Here is a 20,542-nt window from a genome sequence, read left to right as displayed (position 1 = left end):
TCTAATCTGTTTGTTTACTATGTTTAGGCCTGTTATGCATGCTATTATCTTTCCTGTACTTACTTTTCCCTTTTGTTCGTTCCCCTCCTTTCTCTTTTATGGTCTTTTTTTTGTTTTCACTAAATATGTTTATTATGCTTTGTCCAATGAGGCAGTCCCGTCATTGGGAAAGCTGTTTATAAAAAAAAATATATAAACTATCCTACCCCATCACCTGATTTGTGAGGTGAATGAACTTATCCATGTCGCTCACAATGCAGATTCCAATGTTACGTCATTCATTGCGATCCGTGACCTTGTCTCACATCTCACGTTAGCAGCATATGGTAACATCTGATTCACATTGGGGTGAGACGTTTTACCAAAAAAAATGTATCTAGCTCTGCCATCGTTCGAAAACGGACCTATGTTCATATGAACTTTTTCACTCAAAATGGCCTAAGTTGTCGTATACTAAATATTTTACCTTTCCTCGTCCATCACCCTGTATAATATCTTGTTTAATTTTAACTGCAGTTTTTTTGTTCGTCTAGCATTTATGTCAAAATATTCCCACCAACAATCTCAGGACACTGGTGCTTTATGGTTAGTTAACTGAGCTACTGTGATTTAAGAGTATGATGAAATACACAAAAGACTCAATTCATTGAGAAAGAGTAGCTAGCTTCAGAATTCACATAGACATGCCACCTGAATTTGAGGTCGAGATAAACTCGAAGTACTTTTTGATACATTATGCTGAAGGTAAAGTGAAAAATATTTATGACAGTTTTAGAAGCTATCACAACTTATGTTGAAAAAGAATATATTACGTGTTCTTTTCTAAATTTTACAAACAGGAGTATAATATAGTAATAACAATACTATTACTTTATAGTGAGCCATCAATCATATAAAAGTGTCTAAATCTAACACAATGAAAATTACATAAATGCAGTACATATATATTTGTATCAATGCTTTCCATTACAAAGTGCTGTAATTCACATATTTCAGTTCAGTGACTTACATCTACGATTACAAATATTTTTTCTTGTAAAATTCAGTATTTCATAAATGGCAGACCTACCATTATTTCAGATATCTGAAACAATGCCGGTAGTTCATCATATTCAGTTTATACATGTGCATGTGTGTGCGTGATCACTGATCACACACAAGACACATTCTTAAGTAAATACAAATCTTAAGAAAAATTCTCGAATGAAGCACAATATTCTATGGGACAATGAATTTTTACTTAGAAGCAAGGTATGGCATCAGAACAGCAGCTAAACCTGAAATGTCTTTAATATGGAAGACAGACATATATGTTCCACACCAAGGCCTATAATAAATCTTATAAAACCGATATTTCGAACTTCCATTTCAAATGTAACTGATTGTCAATTTATGATAAGGACTATGTATTTTTGTGGCATCATAATGCACAAATATTCATGTTACTACATGATTCCTCACTGACAGTCACAGTGCAAATACAAACAGCGATTCATGACATAGCAGTGATACAAAACTTGAGATGATTGCTCATGTTGTTGCAGTAACAATATTTCATTTAAACATGGGTGCGATTTATGAAGAAATCAGACAAGCAATACAATCAGTTAACAGATGTATGGAGCAATGCATCGAGACAGAAGCGAAGATTTTGGAAAATGTGCTTTAAATATTGAGTCCATAGTTCTGTTTCTTTTAATCATAACGAATGCATTTAAATAAAGAATTAGTGTGTGTAATTTTATATTAAATACTGCATCGTGCTGATCTTTCAATGCAGTACTGTATACTCTACACCAGTGGTTGCCAAACACCACGAGATTGTGACGTAATAGAAATGCAACCCGCACACCACTATCGCAGGGAGAGGGGTGGAGTGGGTATCTCCTCAAGTAATGCAGTGAATAACAGTGCAAAGACAGACTGTGACCAAAAAACAAAAAAATATAATATTCTTCTACTTATTAATTACGTACACACACTTTCTTCTGTGTTAACTTTTTATCCTCCTATTCATTATTTTTGTATTATTAATAAAATAAAATAAATTTTCTTATTTATCATAAAAAGAACGTGTAGGCCTACTTTACATCAGCAGATATTTGAAATTAGAAAAACATGCCAAGCTGATCACGGAGTTGTATGTAAATTACACTACATACTTCAGAAAAACGTCGAAGTATTTTACCCCGATTAAGACAAAGAAGCCGATACTTTCTATTGTTTGTTTATTAATGAAATATTCCAATTACACTACATATATGTCGAAAAAATGTCGAAGTATTTTCCTCGGATTAATACATAGAAGCCGATACTTTTTATTGTTCATTTATTATTCAAGTTACAGGTAAGGGCGTGGCAGTCTTCATAACAAGAAGAATGACAACGTACATTGTTCTTTTATACTTCATTTAAAATTTTTCATATTTTTGCCATCTGCACAAAAGAAATACTTTTCCTCCCATGCTCCTTAAAATTAAGTTTTTACATATTATCTGTTTTGGAAAAGACATCGAAACATATTATCCAACACACTTGTAACAATACATGTGTAGCCTATGTCCGCTGCTGATAAATGTCTTTACTTATAACGAAGTGAAGGCTGTAAACAGAGGGTGGGGGTATGATGCCATGGTTCGCTTGAGTGGAGGCAGGGGCATGTGTCGCGACACAGCTTTTGGCGATCACCGCTCTACACATTGTTAATAAACACACACATGAGATATCAGCTGAAGTAATGAATCAATCGCCCTTAACCAACTCATCTTAACACACATAGCTGAGATGAGAATATGATAGCAGGTATTTCGAACTCAAAGTGAAACATTCATCTGAATCTGATAAATTACAACGGAAATGTTAATGTTCTCATGTCGAAACCTCCCCTCAAACTGCTCATATTCACAGCAGATAGATAAATAAAAAAAAATAGCTACTCATACCAACTGTAATGTTGCAAAATTAAAACTTGAATAACATATTATCGAAAATTTGATTAGCTCCTAGCCTTGAGCAGATATTGCTCACTCGGCTGGTGAAATACATTGCATTAAGTTTTCACACCCTTACAGCTAAGATAAACAGCACAATTTTTATATTTGTTTATTTGCTGTCGAGATAATAGGGAAGGTTTCGAAATGAGCTCATTAACAGTTACCTTTTCTGGCTATTGATTATAATTCCTTACATTGTTTTAATATTAATCTTGTGAGTTACCTAATACAGTAGGTACTGTAATTTAATTTGTAAATTTAAATTATTAAAACTCTGCTTCCATCAGTATATAAACAATAATATCACTGCAATCACTGAAAATCGTAGCAATGTTTGTTTATAGAAACCATTTCTATCACAATAATGTGAGGAATCACTTCAAGTTATGCACGTCTGGCTTTCCACACTGATAACCTTGGTTCGAATGCCGGTATGTCAAAGTGAAATTTGTGGCAGTACGTTTACGATTTTTCCTTAACAACAAAAATTAAATTTTGACACATTATCTTTATTAGTTACCTAATATGAACGAATGTAAATATAATATTGTCAAAATTGTATCTTCACATTTTGTAATTAAATTTTAACTGATTACACTACTTACAGCATAAAAATCAAATTTAAAAGAATGAGGGTTAAGCCTTTTATCTAAACACCGTCAATATGGTGCTATAGTGTTCACCTCCCTTGGTGCAAAACTACGGTGATACTATGGCTGCCTCGCACTCCTCCAGTCCAATGCCGATCTGAGTTGCAAAGTGATGAGTTTGCTGCTAAATTGCCGCATGCACCCTCGCACCAAAAGGTTAATTTCGCACTTCTCCTCACTTCGGACATTTCACAGACAACACTTTTAGAAATTCAGCCCCACATATATATTTTTTTTCAATAGGCCTATTTACATTTTAAAACATTTGATATACCATTAAGTATTATGCAGTAAACTGAAATTTGTTGAGTCATTAAAATTCTGCTAACATTTCCTTGAAATCAGGTTTAAGGTAAGTGTTCACTACATCATATCGCACTCCTCGTACGAATCACGCGCAATAGATATTTTAAGTGGAGTGCGTTCACTGTAACAGCTCTACCTCATTGGATTCTCTATCAGCTTTTTAGAATATATGAGTATGATATTGATATTAAAACAGAGGAGTTTTGAGGTTAGGCCTATTAATCACGAGTGATAGTGAAGAAGAATTTATATTTGTTTCATGCTTATTAATTGAAGAGGAAGAAATGAAAGAGTTATTCGTTACATAATACAGACGTGGACAAATTATTAGCAAAATTGAAGATTTTTATTATATATTTTTACAAAATATGATTCTTCAATTTAGACTACAGTTGACATTTTTGCGTATTTCCAAATTATTAGCAAAATTGAAGATTTGTATTGTATATTTTTAGAAAATTTAACTCTTCAATTTGGACTACATTTGATATTTTTGCATATTTACAAATTATTAGCAAAACTGAAGGTTTTTATTATATGTTTTACAAAATTCGATTCTTCAATTTGGAATACAGTTGACATTTTGGATATTTCCAAATTATTAGCAAAACTGAAGATTTTTATTTTATAGTTTTACGAAATTTGACTCTTTAATTTAGACTGTAGTTGACATTTTTGCTAATTTACAAATTATTAACAAAATTGAAGATTTTTATTATATATGTTTACAAAATTTAACTCTTCAATTTAAACTACGGTTGACATTTTTGCATATTTCTGTCTATTGTAATGATAGAAATATGCAAAATTGTCAACTGTAGTCTAAATTGAAAAATAAAATTTTGTAAACAGAATTATCATAAAAATTGTCAATTTTGTTAATAATTTGTCCACGTCTGTACAGTATACCTGATTACTGTAATGGGGATGCCTCGAATTATAATTCTCTGTACGTTTCTACAAGCAAAATAAGTTTTCTGTCTTACATTTTGGCGCGACAGTGAACATGGAACAACATAATATTAAAAGTTAAGCAATTACAATTAAATTTATTAAAGAAAGTCATGATCGCGCGCATCGGAAAAGTTGCTCCTCCAAGAATTGTGGACAGATTTACCAATAGCCAATGCGTGCAATACGATGTAGTGTACGCCGTTACATAACAAATAAAGCAAAGATTGTTTTTCTCTGATCCATGCAATTCGTCCAATGAGTGCAATATGACATAGTGAATGTGTACCTTTAGAGAAAATTGAGATGCTGCTGTTATTCTTGATAACAAGTCACATTATTACATAATAAATGTAATGAAAAATACATGGCCATTACTTGGTGATCATACGTTCTTTCAACAATATTACGAAACAGTCACTTCCATTTCACGACGTTTCAGACATGCTGATTTCTGTTCAATCTCTCGGATTTCTGCTGCTGTTCCATCTCCTGTTGTCTCACTCGCGTGTAGGCAGCAGTACCTCCAAGTACCACCCAGTTAGATAACCACCATAGAGGTGACTTCAGTTCATCATACCAGTAAGTTGCCAGGACAGTCTGAACACATGCCTTAGCAGTTCCAGATATATTATGTGTCAGTGGAGATGTCACCTGCATAGAAGACCATGATTAGTGAATTCTGTTCTACTTTCCACTAATGCGTGCAACAGATTTTAGTGAAAAGGTAAATCATAATAATACAAATGCCCGTATTTTCTCATACCCCAAATTTTATTAAAAAATGAGTTAAATCTATGCAAGCAAAAAAAAATTATTTCTACAATTTTTTATTATTAAACCAACTTTATAGCCAGTATCTTAGTACAGTGAAATTGTCTACACCTGTGGAGTAACGGTCAGCGCGTCTGGCCGTGAAACCAGGTGGCACGGGTTCAAATCCCAGTCGGGGCAAGTTAGCTGGTTGAGGTTTTTTCCGGGGTTTTCCCTCAACCCAATACGAGCAAATGCTGGGTAACTTTCAGTGCTTGACCCCGGACTCATTTCACCGGCATTATCACCTTCATTTCATTCAGACGCTAAATAACCTAGCTGTTGATACAGCGTTGTAAAATAACCCAATAAAATAATAAAAAATAAATACAGTGAAATTATCTACGTACTTCACTGTGGATCTGGTGGTTATCACATCAACCCCTCCTCCATTATTGCACATATGTGAGAGACAGTCATTAGGTTGCATGAGAAATCAACAAAATTAATCTTATCTGAATTATAAGAGTTGCTGAAAATAACCTTCTATCTACAAAATTTCTCTGAACATTCTGAAGATACTGTTTTCTAACCCTTCTATTGTGAGGGAATTTGTTGTATAAACTTTTTTTCTCAAAGTACCCCAAAAATGAAGTCAGTTTGTGTTACAATGCGGGAATGTGTGGTTACAACCAAGATTTATTACCAGTATATACTGTACATCTTAATTGAAACATGAGCGTGTTTGCAATGTATGTAGTGGCAGAACCACACAAATAATCCTTCATCTTCGGTGAATTGCAGAAAAATTCAATACTGGTACTGTAATAAATGAACACACAAAACTTAATTTAGTATGTATTAGGTCGCAAAACTTAATACCTGTAATTCTGTTTGTTTTTATTATGCATGACAATCCCAGTTTTTCATCATTATAATGCAATTTTTTTTAATAAAAACGATATGGATTATGAGTACTCCAATATCTGCCATTTTGTGATGACTGACGAATATGCACGTGGAAGTAAGCCAATTGTGGGGGGGGGGGAATCGGCAGCATATTGACTCAATCATCATGAATGAGTAGTAAGAACCAACTGCAAAATTTAACTTAGGCGTACTTTCTGTATCCCGAAGTTGCAGGGTAAGAAATGCTGTCATCTTTTTTGCTAGATTATTTAATGATGCTGTCTGAAATGCGAGGTTATCTAGCATCAATGAAACTGACGATTTTAATAAAATGAGTTCGAGGATTCGCCAGGAGCTTACCTGATATTCACTTTACAGTTGAGGAAAAACCTCTGAGAAAACCTAACTGGTTAATTAGCCCTAGCGAGATTTGAACCTACGCTCAAGTGCCACATGATTATTTTTATTAGCTAATTATTTCGAAATGTTATTTCTAGTGTTAGACAGGTGGAAATTTTTGGGCTGTATGTTCCAACCATGCCCCTACTCGGCCCATTTTATCTTAAATTAGTACACTGTAATTTCTTAATTTTTCTTATACAGAAATGACACAGTAAACCTAAGTTTATTAACAAGATTGTGACTAGCTTGCCTTCTTTAAATTTGGAAAACAAGGAAATTTTGAGACAGTTTTTATGTATTTTACAGAAGAATGATCTATCATGATCACAACTGACAGTAAGAATGACACAGAATACTACAGATTGTCACAACTGACAATACAAGTATCTTATCTAAAATTATAAACTAGTTCGCGCGCAGAGCTACTGCAAGTTCATTTGAAACATTTGGAAGACGTTAGAAGACTGCTTCTCTGGTCTAACAATTATTGAAGTGTTAGGTTGTTACATAAATTCGTAGCTTTTTTAGTAAGTTTATATATTTATTTATTTCTTTGGGTCATCGAAATGGAGGTCCTGGTCATTAATATTACCTATATTACAGGTACACCTTTTACATATTAACTATGATTCTATAAAACAGATTTTTAGTTTGTTCTTAGGATTGTACAACAATAAATAGGCCTACATGTACTATCAGTAAATTCCATGAGCTTTAAAACTGTGCAACTACGGTATATAGCATTTAACTTGGTAGACAAATAATTGTAATATCTCACTGCGTGAGTGAACTATTTACATCATATTTACCCACTTTTAGGCATTTTACTAGAGCAACTCGTTCTTCTCCATCAAATCCTTCATAGTCCGCCTTAAAGTTTCAACCCGTTATGTCGTTTTATATTGTACTTTTTTTTATGAAGAACTACCGTTTGCATAAAGCATTGTATATGATTTGCTACAAGCCCACATAAGAACAAATTCTCCCATTCTACATTAAAAAATCTACGCGAAGTAGAGAATTCAGCACGGATCATGCATATGGATTTAGACGCAGCCATTTCTTGGACTTGAAGTTCTTATGTTTCCGTCTGCACTGTGCTAGCCGCTCGGGGCACGAGAGGCCCTGAGCCCAAGCTTGTGGCAGAGCTTGACATGACTGCCACAATGGACCAATATTTGTGGCCCAATTCAAATGGTCTCACTGGCTTCTCGATAAAAAGTAGTTAAATTGAAATGCACATTTGTTGAAGTTTATCTTAACACGTTCGCTGTTGACAGTATTGTTGCAAAATCTATCCCCAGGAGCCGATTAGTTTTTTGTGTTTATTTATCATGTAATAGTGTCTATGAATAATTTTTAGCCTCATATACAATTTTCGAGTACAGACAATGTTTGAAATCTTGATGGCACGTTTACGCATCACTGGCACCGCGTTAATAATTCCATTATCAGTGCCATTTGACGCGTTTACGTGTCACACTTATTTTTGTTTTTACGTGACTGTATATTGAAATATTGTTAGAGAAAAACAAATTAGGCCTATCTTACTTCATTTGTGGTAGATTCCGAAGCAAGGATCGACACACAATCCAGGTTGACCAAAGCAATCAGAACAGTAGAATGTTGTTTCTTTTCTTCTGCCATTCTCGTAACACACTTTGCAGCGTTTCTTCATTTTTTTCCCCCTTTCTCATTAGCGCGTTGTTTTGCAGGCAGATGTTTTACAGCTGGTGATACCAGTTTGATTGTTGGACTGCTGAGTGTTGCATACAATAGCAAATATCGTGTTACTGAAAGTCTGAAATCATATAACGAAATCCTACTCCTTGTGGTGTACCGAGGATGCAAATTATGTGCGTTCAGTAACATTATTTGGAAGAGGTGGATGTCAATTTTTTTTATACCACCGAACTGTTTTTCTTTCACATGGGTAATACGAAAGTATTTGATCTTGCCGATCGACGACTGACATGTGGTTATTATACTTTTCAATTGCATGCGGCTTTTGTACTTTTTGCCCTCTTTTATTTACTGTTTCAACAATACTGTCTTCAAATTCAGTCGAGATAAATAAGACGTCGAAATATCCACATTTTGAACTGGAGTAGTACTTGAATTATTAGATGTTTCAAAATCACTTTCACTTTCACTATCACTCTCACTTTCACTTTCATTTTCACTTTCACTTTGGCTTTCATTTGGATTGAAATCACTGTTACTGTCCAAATCAGGCATTGAAGTATTCACTAGACGCGCAATTTCGTCATCCTTGCAAGTTTATCTTGCGCACTTTTACGATTTTTTGCATTTGAAGGACCTGGAGGCGTCTCAAAATTATCATCTAATTTGTCATCCACGATTCCTCTAATTAAATGAGCGGAAGGTAATAACCAAGAATGATAATAAGTAGCAGCACCCTTCCAGTAAGTAATACTGCATAACAATACAGGCTAACCAAAATACTGAAGGAATAATGCACGGGAAAGCAAGAAAACAACTATGACGTGCATACGCATCATTGGCATATGGCGCTAGGACCGTGTGACGTGTATACGCGTCAAGTGGCATTCAACGTGTTAAAAGTCTTGTTTCATACGATATCTACTCCTTCCTTTCCCAAAAAGTATTATTTTAATTATTTCCCGTACAAATAGCAGTCATGAGGGTTATCACAGAACTAAGAGATTACCTGTATTTGAAGAGCCGTGACAAAACCAATTGCAAATCCACATAAACCACCTCCAGTCATCAGGAGCCAGAATATTATATCTCCCAGTCTTTCATATCTTAAAATCACAGGAATTTCCTTATTGACGACAATTAGTGGTAGAAACAGAATGCTGCTGTACACGTTGTTATAATAAGACAGCAACCAGATCTTTTGGTTAACATATGGAAGTACTCGTTTAGTGTAAATGGAATACATGGAGAGCGCCAAGGAGCCCAAAACTCCAAACACTGTTCCAATTATGGATAAAGAACCTGTAACAAATATTTTTTCCACAATTGAATTAACAAATCACAATTGAAAATAAATAATAAAACACCAAATAAAGTATTGTTCCCAGGGGCGTATTTATGGGTCATTATGCCCCCGGACAAAAAAAATTTTGTTGCCCTCATCTCCTTCCAAATAAAAGATATACAGGATTTATTTTAATTTTTACTTCTTGCACCTGCTAAAAATAATACAACTTTCTGCATAACTGGAATTATAAATACATGTACAAATGATTATACACTGAGGAGGTCAGAATGACAGTGAAGTCACTTTTCAAAAAAATGAGTTGAACGTACTTTCATGTAAAGGCTGTTGTCCTCTGTCTTTTTTAGATTTTACTGTTACTGCTTAATTCTTCTTGTCTCTACACTGATTACAACCATGATTTTTAATTACGGTGTAGTTATCCCCTGTTGAAAACAATTTATTCTGAAAACATTAGTGATGCATGGAAAAATAAAACCTTTAGCTATTTTTTTTTTACTGACAACTAGAATTTCAGGAAAAGGAAATCTCATTAAAAAATATATTTTTTCACTTGCATTTTTGTATATCCATTATTATTATTATTATTATTATTATTATTATTATTATTATTAATTTTATACTATACGTTGGTTAGATCCAAGCTTGAATATGCATCTGTTGTATGGAACTCCATTACTTCCAATGACTCGGCTAAATTGGAGAATATTCAAAGAAAATTTATTTCCTTGTGTTCTTATAAATTTTTACCAAATTCCGATTATAACTATGAGATTAAATGCAATTATTTCAATTGCGGTAGTTTGTTCACCAGACATCAGGATCTTGATTATTTATTTTTTTGCAAAGTCATTAAGGGTGATATTGATTGTGAATCTTTCATAAGCAATATCAGTCTTCGTATTCCTGCTAATGGTTTAAGATTTCATAAATTGTTTTATAATAAGAATCCTAAATCTCTCTCTCTCTCCGGTCTGCAGATGCATTAAATATGCTAATTTGCATGGATTCAACTTGGATCCATTTAATGTGTAGTATATCTTTGAGTTTTTAACTCACTGATCTAATTTTATAATTATTTGTCCATTTTATTTCTTGCATTTGGTCAATTGATTAATGTAGACTATTCCATTATTTCAATTATCTCATTATACTAATTTATAATTTTATAATTATTATTTGATCAATGATTGATGTAGACTATTATATTGTTTGTATTTCATCTCATTGCCATTTTCTATCATTCATTCTCATCATCATTTGTTGTTTTGTTCTGTTTTGTATCGTGCTAAACTGCAATTGGCCTTGTGCTGTTGTTTTTGCACGTAAACAAACAAACAAACAAACAAACAAACAAACAAATAAATAAATAAATAATTATTATTAATATTATTCGCTTTCTTTAATTTCCAACTTATACAGATTAAATTACCTGCTACACTTTCTTGGTCTACCCCAAGCCAGAATCCTCCAACTATTATAGCACAACATAATATTGTTCGGCATGATGTTGTCTGACCTGAGAAAAAAAAAGTGCATATTTATTAAAGTCATGTACTGTAATTCTGCGATTTATTGAACTTAAATGTAGCTTCATTACTCAATAATTATTATAAAAAAATTGGAACAACGATAATTTAAATTCAATTCATACTTGGGTATTTAGTGTTTCCTACCCCATTCTAATTTCCATATTCGTGAATTACAGTTGTAAGGAGCAGATAAAGAAATTAAATACTAAAGATTATACAATAATGATCCTTGAAAATCTGAAGCTTGGTGATTTACTGACACAAACTTTTGCAGTTTCCTCTTTCAAGTTTTGAGTGTTTTAAAGTATGCTCCACTTTGGCGAGCACAGAAAGATAAAATGATACAATGTATGCATTATATATCAGTTTACAGTTTTAAGAAAATTCGTTTGCAAGCAGATAAAATAATTCCCGAGAGATTCTCTGTTCTGCATTCTCTGACGAGACAAAGTACAGAACTGCTCAATTTAAGAAAATCACACAGAACTGATATGGCACTTTTTAATTGTATGTGTGAAGTAACATTATAAACAAGTCCTAAAATGTAACAAAATCAAAAGTTTAGATTGTATAATTAGTTAAAGCACATAAAACGAATATAATCAGTTGTATTTGCAAATTGAATTCATTCAAACATGTAATCACGTTAAGGTAGGAACATTGTATCATCATCTGTCCTGGATTCCTGATTACAGAATCTGGCAATCCTGCATGTACCACACAACTCCTTGTTGCAGTATTGACAAACTTTCTTATAAGAAATTTAGTGACAAATCGGACAAGTGGAATCTTCTTGCTTATTTAAATCAAATGTAATATAATCTTCATCTTACGATGTTTGGTGACGTATACACGTCCGTTGATGTGACATATTAATGAATTTAAATATTATTATAGTCACAATCATGCCATAGTATGAAAGAAAAATTTCACAACCTCGAGCGGTCAGGCGCTCTACCACTGAGCTATCGAGTTCGTCTCACGCCAAAGGCTCGGAATTATCCTTTCATACTGGCGACTCTGTTATAGAGTACTGTCCATAGCGTCTGATCTTAGTCAATAATATTTAAATTCATTAATATGTCACATCAACGGACGTGAATACGTCACCAAACATCGTAAGATGAAGATTACATTTGTAAAGTTTCTTTCCACCCATAAGCAGTGCTGACTAAGATCAGACGCTATGGACAGTACTCTATAACAGAGTCGCCAGTATGAAAGGATAATTCCGAGCCTTTGGCGTGAGACGAACTCGATAGCTCAGTGGTAGAGAGCCTGACCGGAAAACAGGAAGTCGCAGGTTCGATTCCCGCTCGAGGTTGTGAAATTTTTCTTTCATACTATGGCATGATTGTGACTATAATAATATTTAAATTCACAAATGTAATATTGTTATATGTCTCCTCTTAACTTATAAATAATTCTAGTTATTTATACTGCAGTATTTGAATAATACAAATTCACTGTATGTATGTATATATATATATATATATATATATATATATACACATACAGGGTGCGTCAGAAAGAACGGATGGATTTCAAACTATCAATACGCAGCGAGGGAAGGGATAGAGTGAGGGGGACCACGACTGTTGGATCAGCGAGAGAATGCAGTTTCAGTTGAGAACATGGTGTTGGTCTGGTGTACAACGTGCTTTCATCGCAGAGACATTTTTGAAAAATGAAGAGTCTGTGATCGTCACTCAGGACTCATTTCGACATCGGACGTCATGCTAGGATTCCAACTCGGGAGGCTTCATTTCATACCACAGGTTCAACATTAAAGAAGAAATCACCTGGACGAACACGGAGCGCGTGTACTCCTGCAAATGTGGAGACAGACAGTAGGTTGTCCTGCCACCTCAACCATCAGCCCGCAAACATGCTATTGCACTGACATTGTCGAGGTTACGATAAGATCTCGCGCCCTGCGAGTTCTTTCTTTGGGACCACTTGAAGGCGTAAGTAACCACATACACTGGACGAACTGAAGACGGCGATTCGTGAAGAAATTGCGGCAATCCCACCAACTATGACTGTGAAAGTTACGGCGAACTTCAGAAAAAGCCTCGATGCCTGTATCGATAGCCAAGGACATCATATGGATGATGTTGTATACCGTAAATAAACTGCATGTATTGGTGAATCTGTTGATAACAATAAATTTTTGATTTGATGAATCCTTACAATTTTCTTGCCCTGTGAAATCCATCCGTTCTTTCTGACGCATCCTTTATATATGGCGCTTAATCTCTGTCTTGTGAGTTCAGAATTCAATATATTATGTCAAAATCAGAAGTTGGGGAACAAAAGTGGTAAAATGTGTTTGAGGTTAGGAGAGGATCATTATTGTTGCTTAGTCAGCTCTCTGAAGACAGGTTTGAACCTCCAAAAGAGCATTTTTTTAAATATTGGCCCGCAGTATTCATAAGGTTGAGCACCCCTGTTCTAAACACTAATGTGACATAACAGAGGCTCAATAATTGACCGACACTTGGACTTGAAAGATGGTATAAATAGACTGAAAGAATGGAACCAATTTAACATTACTTTACTTCATTTCTTTAGATTTAGGTATAAAACTTAGTTACAATATATCAAAGTTGAATTTTTAGCTTCTGAGACTATCACGGGTGTGATGATGAAACATTCAATACTAGTATCTGGATAAGACATACATCAGTGACTTTGATTTGAGGAATATCTTGTTTTTTATTACCGGTATTGAATTTATTTTAGAAATATCATGTAATTTAGTTACTGATATAAACATCTGAAAGACATTATGTCTTTATATTAGACAGATATATCAAATTGTTACGAATTTAAGCCACATGCACCTAAAAGGAAATAAAACCACAACTTCCTGATCGGTAGGCCTACTGTGGCAGTAAGTCTATAAATGAATAATTTCAAGGGAAAAATTGTTCCAGGGCCGGGTATCGATCCCGGGACCTCTGGTTGAACATACCAGCATACAATCAATCAGAGGTCCCGGGATCGATACCCGGCCCCGGAACAATTTTTACCTTGAAATTATTCAAATCTGCTTTACAGGAACCTTTACCTGAAAGATTAGATTTGCAAGTCTATAAATGTTATAAAAATAATATAAATTAGAAAAGAAGACAGGAATCAATAAAATAATGTATATGCTTACCTAGTATTAAGTAAGTTAATGCAACATTAAAAACTGTTGTTAGGGAACGTCCTATATAATAGAACGCAACATCTACGTATTTCAGGGACAAATTGTTGAATGCTATTGTACCCGTAAATAATACTGAAAGAGGAAGAACCTGTAACAATAATTAATGAGATTATGTACATACATATATCAGTGGAGAAAATAAAAATCAGAGTAAAATGTAAGTAAATGGAATAAATTAAGACATACCTTCATTGCCACTTCTCGATTAAGTGGCGAACCTTCTGGAAATGTGATAGTTTGTGGAAAGATTTTGGAAAGCATACTTAACGAAAAACATATTACTGAAGAGACAACACACTGGTACCACGTGACAAATAATGGAGCATCAAGATTCACAGTCTGACTACTTAGTAGCGCTTTGTTTACAAACACAGTTAATATGGATATTACCCTGTAAAAAAAAGACACGAGAACATTAACATATACTGGTACTTTGTCACTCTTAGCATAAACAACACGAAATTCTCGAGGGATTTTTTTTATATAACTCCATTTTAATAGACTATCGGTATGTAAATATTAATTTATAAGTTATGAGGTAGTATCTTCCTTCAATATTAGACGCAATAATTTTTATTTATGTACAGTAGAGAAGATATACTATCCAGAGACAGAGCAAGAAAAGACAATACATCATGAAATATCAATATAACCAATATAATGCCTCTTTATCTGACAAGAAGAGGACACGCTCTGTATATCACCAAATTAAATAAGATTTTGTGACATGAAAGTACAAGACGTGCTGTTTAAAGTCATACCTGGTATGGGTGGCCAATGACCACTCGTTTTGAAAATATTGGCTATTGTTTGTGACATACTTCCGTTAGGTGCCTAATAGGAAAACATTAGACTGTGTAACGGCATAGCTCATATGGTTGGATGCTGAGTTGTCATCCAGGCAACCTGAGTTCGAAAAGCTTGATATTATTATTATTATTATTATTATTATTATTATTATTATTATTATTCCTTTTTTTTATTTTTTATTTTTTTATTGACATTCAGTTGTCAGCTCCTATATTCAAAGCCATGTTGAAATATGCGTGGTACGCATCAAAATTAATAAACGAATGAGAAGTGTTTGTGAATGTGAATGATATCTGTTTTGCAGTAGAAGTGCGGAAAAATGTGTGTGACTGTGGACAACCTTCTTTCATTTGCTGTGCATGGTGCAGGAAATATGTATGTTTTGTGTGTTTTTATAACATTTATCATAATGAATCGGGTACAAAATGAAGTGGAATAGCTGCTACAGAAACAGAACAGACACCAGTGACACATCTTACCTGCCTACATGAGTAATATTTCATTGTTTATCCTTTACAATACAATGTTAGTTAATTATAATTTGTTTAAAACATGATGAAGCGTTCAATACATTGAGAAATATATTTGTAAATAGATAATCGTGATCACAATATTAATCATTATTAAAAGAAAAAAAAAATATAGGACCAGTTAAGATTCGAACTTAGGTTGTGTGGATAACAACTCAGCATCCAACCATATGGGCTACGCTGTTACACAGTCTAATGCTTCCCTATTAAGCACCTAACGGAAGTATGTCACAAACAATAGCCAATATTTTCAAAACGAGGGGTCATTGGCCACCCATACCAGGTATGACTTTAAACAGTACGTCTTGTACGTTCATCTCACACAATCTTATTCTATTTGGTGATATACAGAGCGTGTCCTCTCCTTGTGAGTATTTTTCTATTGAAAACGATACATTCTTCTCCCTCTCGAGAGATTTCCTTGTCAAAAGGTGGGATCAATGTAGAGTATCCACTGCCCACTGAGCGTTGAGCGACTTCCGCCGATTTTGGAATAGACACCGACGCACTCAGGTTAGGTTAGTTTAGGCTTTTATTATCCCGTCAAGATGAAGGTGAAAGCGATTGAGTGTGATTTTTTGTTTTCTATGTTGGCAGTTCAAGTGCAATTCCTATAATGGGTGGGACATAAGTAACATTCACCAAAGGTGGTTCATGGCAAGTAGAATAATAAAGCAAGTTGTAAAACGGGACTGCCCATGTCACCCACTTTATTTAACATCTATACAAATAATATCTTTAAAAGCTGAGAAATTGAACTAAGTAGCCTACACGTTACATGGGAGTGCATGGTACTGTCATGGTTAAGGCATAATCCTGCAAGCCGGAAGGCCACAGGATCGATTCCTGATGGGGTCATGGATTATTCCATTAATGTAATCCTTCCAGCCGCACTATGGCACTGGGATCTACTCAGCCTTTAAGAGAAATGAGTACCATGGGCGAGCACTTAGGTTTGACATCCCTACTGTCATAAAGATGGGAGCCTTAACCTTTTGCCACCCTCTGATCCGATTTGTCCTGTTATGGGGTTGACTTTACCTTTCTTACACTCTTCATGATTGACAACTTCACTCCCAATACATTACTACTGGTATATGCAGATTATCAGATTATTCTAGCCAACTCTGAAGACAATTTACAAAGAGAAGTAGGTGAATGTAGAGTATCCAACGCCCACTGAACGAATATTTCACTTTTATCACTGCCAATGTTGCGCTATAATCGTATATGCAAGGTAGGCTATAACAAAAACCTAAACTAACCAAACCTAACCTGTCAAAGAAGCAACAAGTTATACTAAATATGTGTATAATTGGCCTATGTCTCTATAGTGGGCGGGACATAAGTAACATTGACCGAGAAGTATGTGTATTATTTAAGAAAATAGCAAAAAATTATAATTTGGAAATTTCTATAAACAAAACCAAAATAATGGATTTCCACGTAACATCTATAATTGTTATTAACAACAATAGTACTGAACAAGTAAATGCTTTCAATTATCTCGGTTGCTGCCTCTGCCTTACGTACAGTCCCGTGTGAATTAATCGGAACAAGGTAATTTTTCCTTCACTTTCCTGAACAATTACCAGCAATGTGCTTATAGTAAAATCCTGTGCTTTCTGTCAATTGTTGCTTGTTGATTCAAATGTAATTGTTGTGTGTGACAGTTGTTTCAGTTCAAATGTGCATTTATTTGTATGTGGCCTACTTTTATAATTGAGTACCTCAGTGGAATAAGGTTGGATGTAACACTTGGGCAACATGTTACATCCAACCTTTTTCCACGGAGGTACTCAATTCTCTTGTGAGATTTGTAAAGTTCTTTCTTCAAGGGATACGACTCCCAGGAAGTGAAGTGCGATTCTGGCATTAGCACAAAATACTTCTATGACACAAAGAGAAAGTTGCGGTCTAAGGCAACCTGCCTAGGACTCGTGTTACGGAATGCGCGCTAGTTCGAGTCCTCTTGGGGGAAGAAATTTTCTCATGAAATTTCGGCCAGTGTATGGGACCGGTGCCCACCCAGCATCGTGATGCACTTGGGAAGCTACGATAGGTAGTGAAATCAGGTTGCGAATACCAGCTATAACGGCTGGGGGGATCATCGTGCTAACCACACGATACCTCCATTCTGGTTGGATGATCGTCCACCTCTGCTTCGGCATGTGGGCGTGAGGCCAGCAGCTGGCTGATCGGTCTAGGCCCTTCACGGGCTGTAGCGCCACGGATTATTGTTATTATTATTATTATTATTATTATTATTATTATTATTATTATTATTATTATTATTATTATTTACACAAAGAGAAATAGCTAGAAAATTTTATGTTGGTGTAGCCACGGTACATAGAATTGTTCAACAGCACAAAAAGGCTGGCTTCATTACACCAAAGAAAAAAGGAAACTCTGGCAGGAAAAAAAAAATCTACACCAACTGATGACTGCTTTTTCCTTAGAAAAATCAAAGTAAACCCCAGGCTCACTGCTGTGGACTTAGCTCGTAAAATGGGGGAAAGGGGAGTGAATCTACACGCATCTAATGTTCGTCATAGACTTTTAGCAGCTGGAAGGAAATCCCAAAAACCTGTGAAGAAACAAGTTCTTACACAAGAAATGCCTCTTGCGGGCACGTGCTCATCAGAATTGGACAATACAAGACTGAAAAAAGTGATTTTCTCTGATGAGAGTCACTTCAAAGTGCAAGGACAGAGGGTTCAGTATGTGCGTTGAGCGAATAATGAGCCTGCAAACTTAAGCCCATTTGCAGCAGACTGTTTTATTATGTTTAATGTGTAGCTTGAATGATAGTGTGTGAATTTCCGAAGTTACGTGAGGTGCTTAATGACCAAGATTGAGACACAGAGTGGTATTTTGCAAACGGTTTATTGCCTTGAAGGATAAAATGAATTGTGTTTCGTTTAGTAGTATGAAAACAGTTACTTGGCGAAAGTGATCCAGGAATCTAAATTTTGCTTATTGTTTGACGTGCAGAGTTTGTAATAAGGCGACATCACTTATGAAAAATACGTGGTTTCAGTGCAGTAAATTTCCAGTGTTAAAGAGTTGGTCGTTAGATTATTTATGGTTATTATGGGTAAAAGTTGAGAATGCTTGTGTTGAGACAAGGGTAGTGGATTTATTTATTTATTTTTATTTTAGTAGGTTATTTTACGACGCTTTATCAACATCTTAGGTTATTTAGCGTCTGAATGAGATGAAGGTGATAATGCCGGTGATATGAGTCCACGGTCCAGTACCGAAAGTTACCCAGCATTTGCTCATATTGGGTTGAGGGAAAACCCCGGAAAAACCTCAACCAGGTAACTTGCCCTGACCGGGAATCGAACCCGGGCCACCTGGTTTCGCGGCCAGACGCGCTAACCGTTATTCCACAGGTGTGGACAGGGTAGTGGATGTTGCAGTAGTCAACTATCAGGCCTATCGATTTTGTAGAGATGTTGTCATAATATGTTGTAGTTAAAACTTTAGAAGCATAATACTAAGCGATCAGGACACGTTGATCTCGACGAAACTCGTAAATCCAATAGAGGACGATTTTTGAAAAGTGAGAAGAAACAAGTAGCCTATAGTGAATAATAGCAATTCTGCCACTTTGTGCAATTGATTAAGGGGTTTATTTAGCCTGGTACGAAACTGTGTATGGCTGGGTGGAAAATTTACCACTGTTTAAAAGCAAACGCGTTTACACAGTGTAAATATAAAGTGGAGTTCGTGAATTCTGAGGATGCTAAAGCACGTACTCAAAACTTTGAGAACTTTTGAAAATCTCTTAAAAATTGCATAAAAAGGGAAGGTCGACCCAGGGGTACCGGGAGTGACAATTTGGGGAACCGGGGAGCCCACGATTTGTATGTGTTTGTAACGTCAAATGGGGAGGGTTATTGGACGGTCTAAGATAGGTTATGTTTCTTTCCTTCCTTAGTAGTATTAGCAAAGTCTGTCCAGGATGTGACTTGGAAGGTCTACGACACTACGACCAATTAACATATACAGAATAAATCAATTATTAAGGTAATTCAACTATATAGAATGGAGTTTCCAGTGACGTCGGTAGTAGAATAGGGGTGGGGAAGGAGCTGTTTCTAAATCAGTTCATACACTAAATATTCTTACGCGTACTGTATACATACTATAACCTAGCAACATACCAATAAGCAGCCACCACTACCGCTATATTAATATACTTCCTCAAAAGTCCTTCGTGTATCATTTTTGTTTGTTCTCTGCTTGACGTAGGTTCATACTTGTTTACATATCATTATATCTATTATCAGCGTGGTCATCGGTTTTTTAATTCGAATTTTTCAGATGTGTATCAGTCTTTGAAAATATCTTAATATTATTTTCTCGAAGTCAAAAGAATTGTTGTTATTGACACGTTTACTTGAAAACGTCAGAATTTGTACATGTAGTCTGCTTGCGACACTAGCGCTAAAGTAAAAACTATGAGTTGACGATCGTTTTCCGTAAAGT

General features: G+C 35.1%; 1 protein-coding gene across 1 annotated transcript; it reads right to left on the bottom strand.

The window, feature by feature from the left end:
- Positions 1 to 788: 788 nt before the first annotated feature.
- On the bottom strand, positions 789 to 20,493 carry nac (GDP-fucose transporter nac). Its single transcript, XM_069837157.1, has 6 exons — positions 20,218 to 20,493; positions 14,889 to 15,093; positions 14,652 to 14,790; positions 11,386 to 11,472; positions 9,657 to 9,949; positions 789 to 5,554 (listed from the first exon to the last, which is right to left on the bottom strand). The coding sequence occupies exons 1-6, from the start codon at positions 20,277 to 20,279 to the stop codon at positions 5,339 to 5,341; spliced, it is 1,002 nt and encodes a 333-aa protein (XP_069693258.1). The 5' UTR covers positions 20,280 to 20,493; the 3' UTR covers positions 789 to 5,338.
- Between the last annotated feature and the right edge of the window lie 49 nt (positions 20,494 to 20,542).

Source organism: Periplaneta americana, chromosome 10 (genome assembly GCF_040183065.1).
Source record: "Periplaneta americana isolate PAMFEO1 chromosome 10, P.americana_PAMFEO1_priV1, whole genome shotgun sequence".
Classification (NCBI taxonomy): Eukaryota; Metazoa; Arthropoda; class Insecta; order Blattodea; family Blattidae; genus Periplaneta; species Periplaneta americana.
The sequence above is the reverse complement of the archived record's forward strand: the minus strand, read 5'-3'. Positions and strand labels throughout refer to the sequence as shown.

Excerpts from the sequence above, each read along its gene's own strand:
- nac (XM_069837157.1), bottom strand. The coding sequence starts at position 20,279 with ATGATACACGAAGGACTTTTGAGGAAGTATATTAATATAGCGGTAGTG. Across the intron at positions 14,791-14,888 it reads ATCGAGAAGTGGCAATGAAG|GTTCTTCCTCTTTCAGTATT; the intron begins GTATGTCTTAAT and ends TTATTGTTACAG. Across the intron at positions 9,950-11,385 it reads AGACCAAGAAAGTGTAGCAG|GTTCTTTATCCATAATTGGA; the intron begins GTAATTTAATCT and ends TATTTGTTACAG.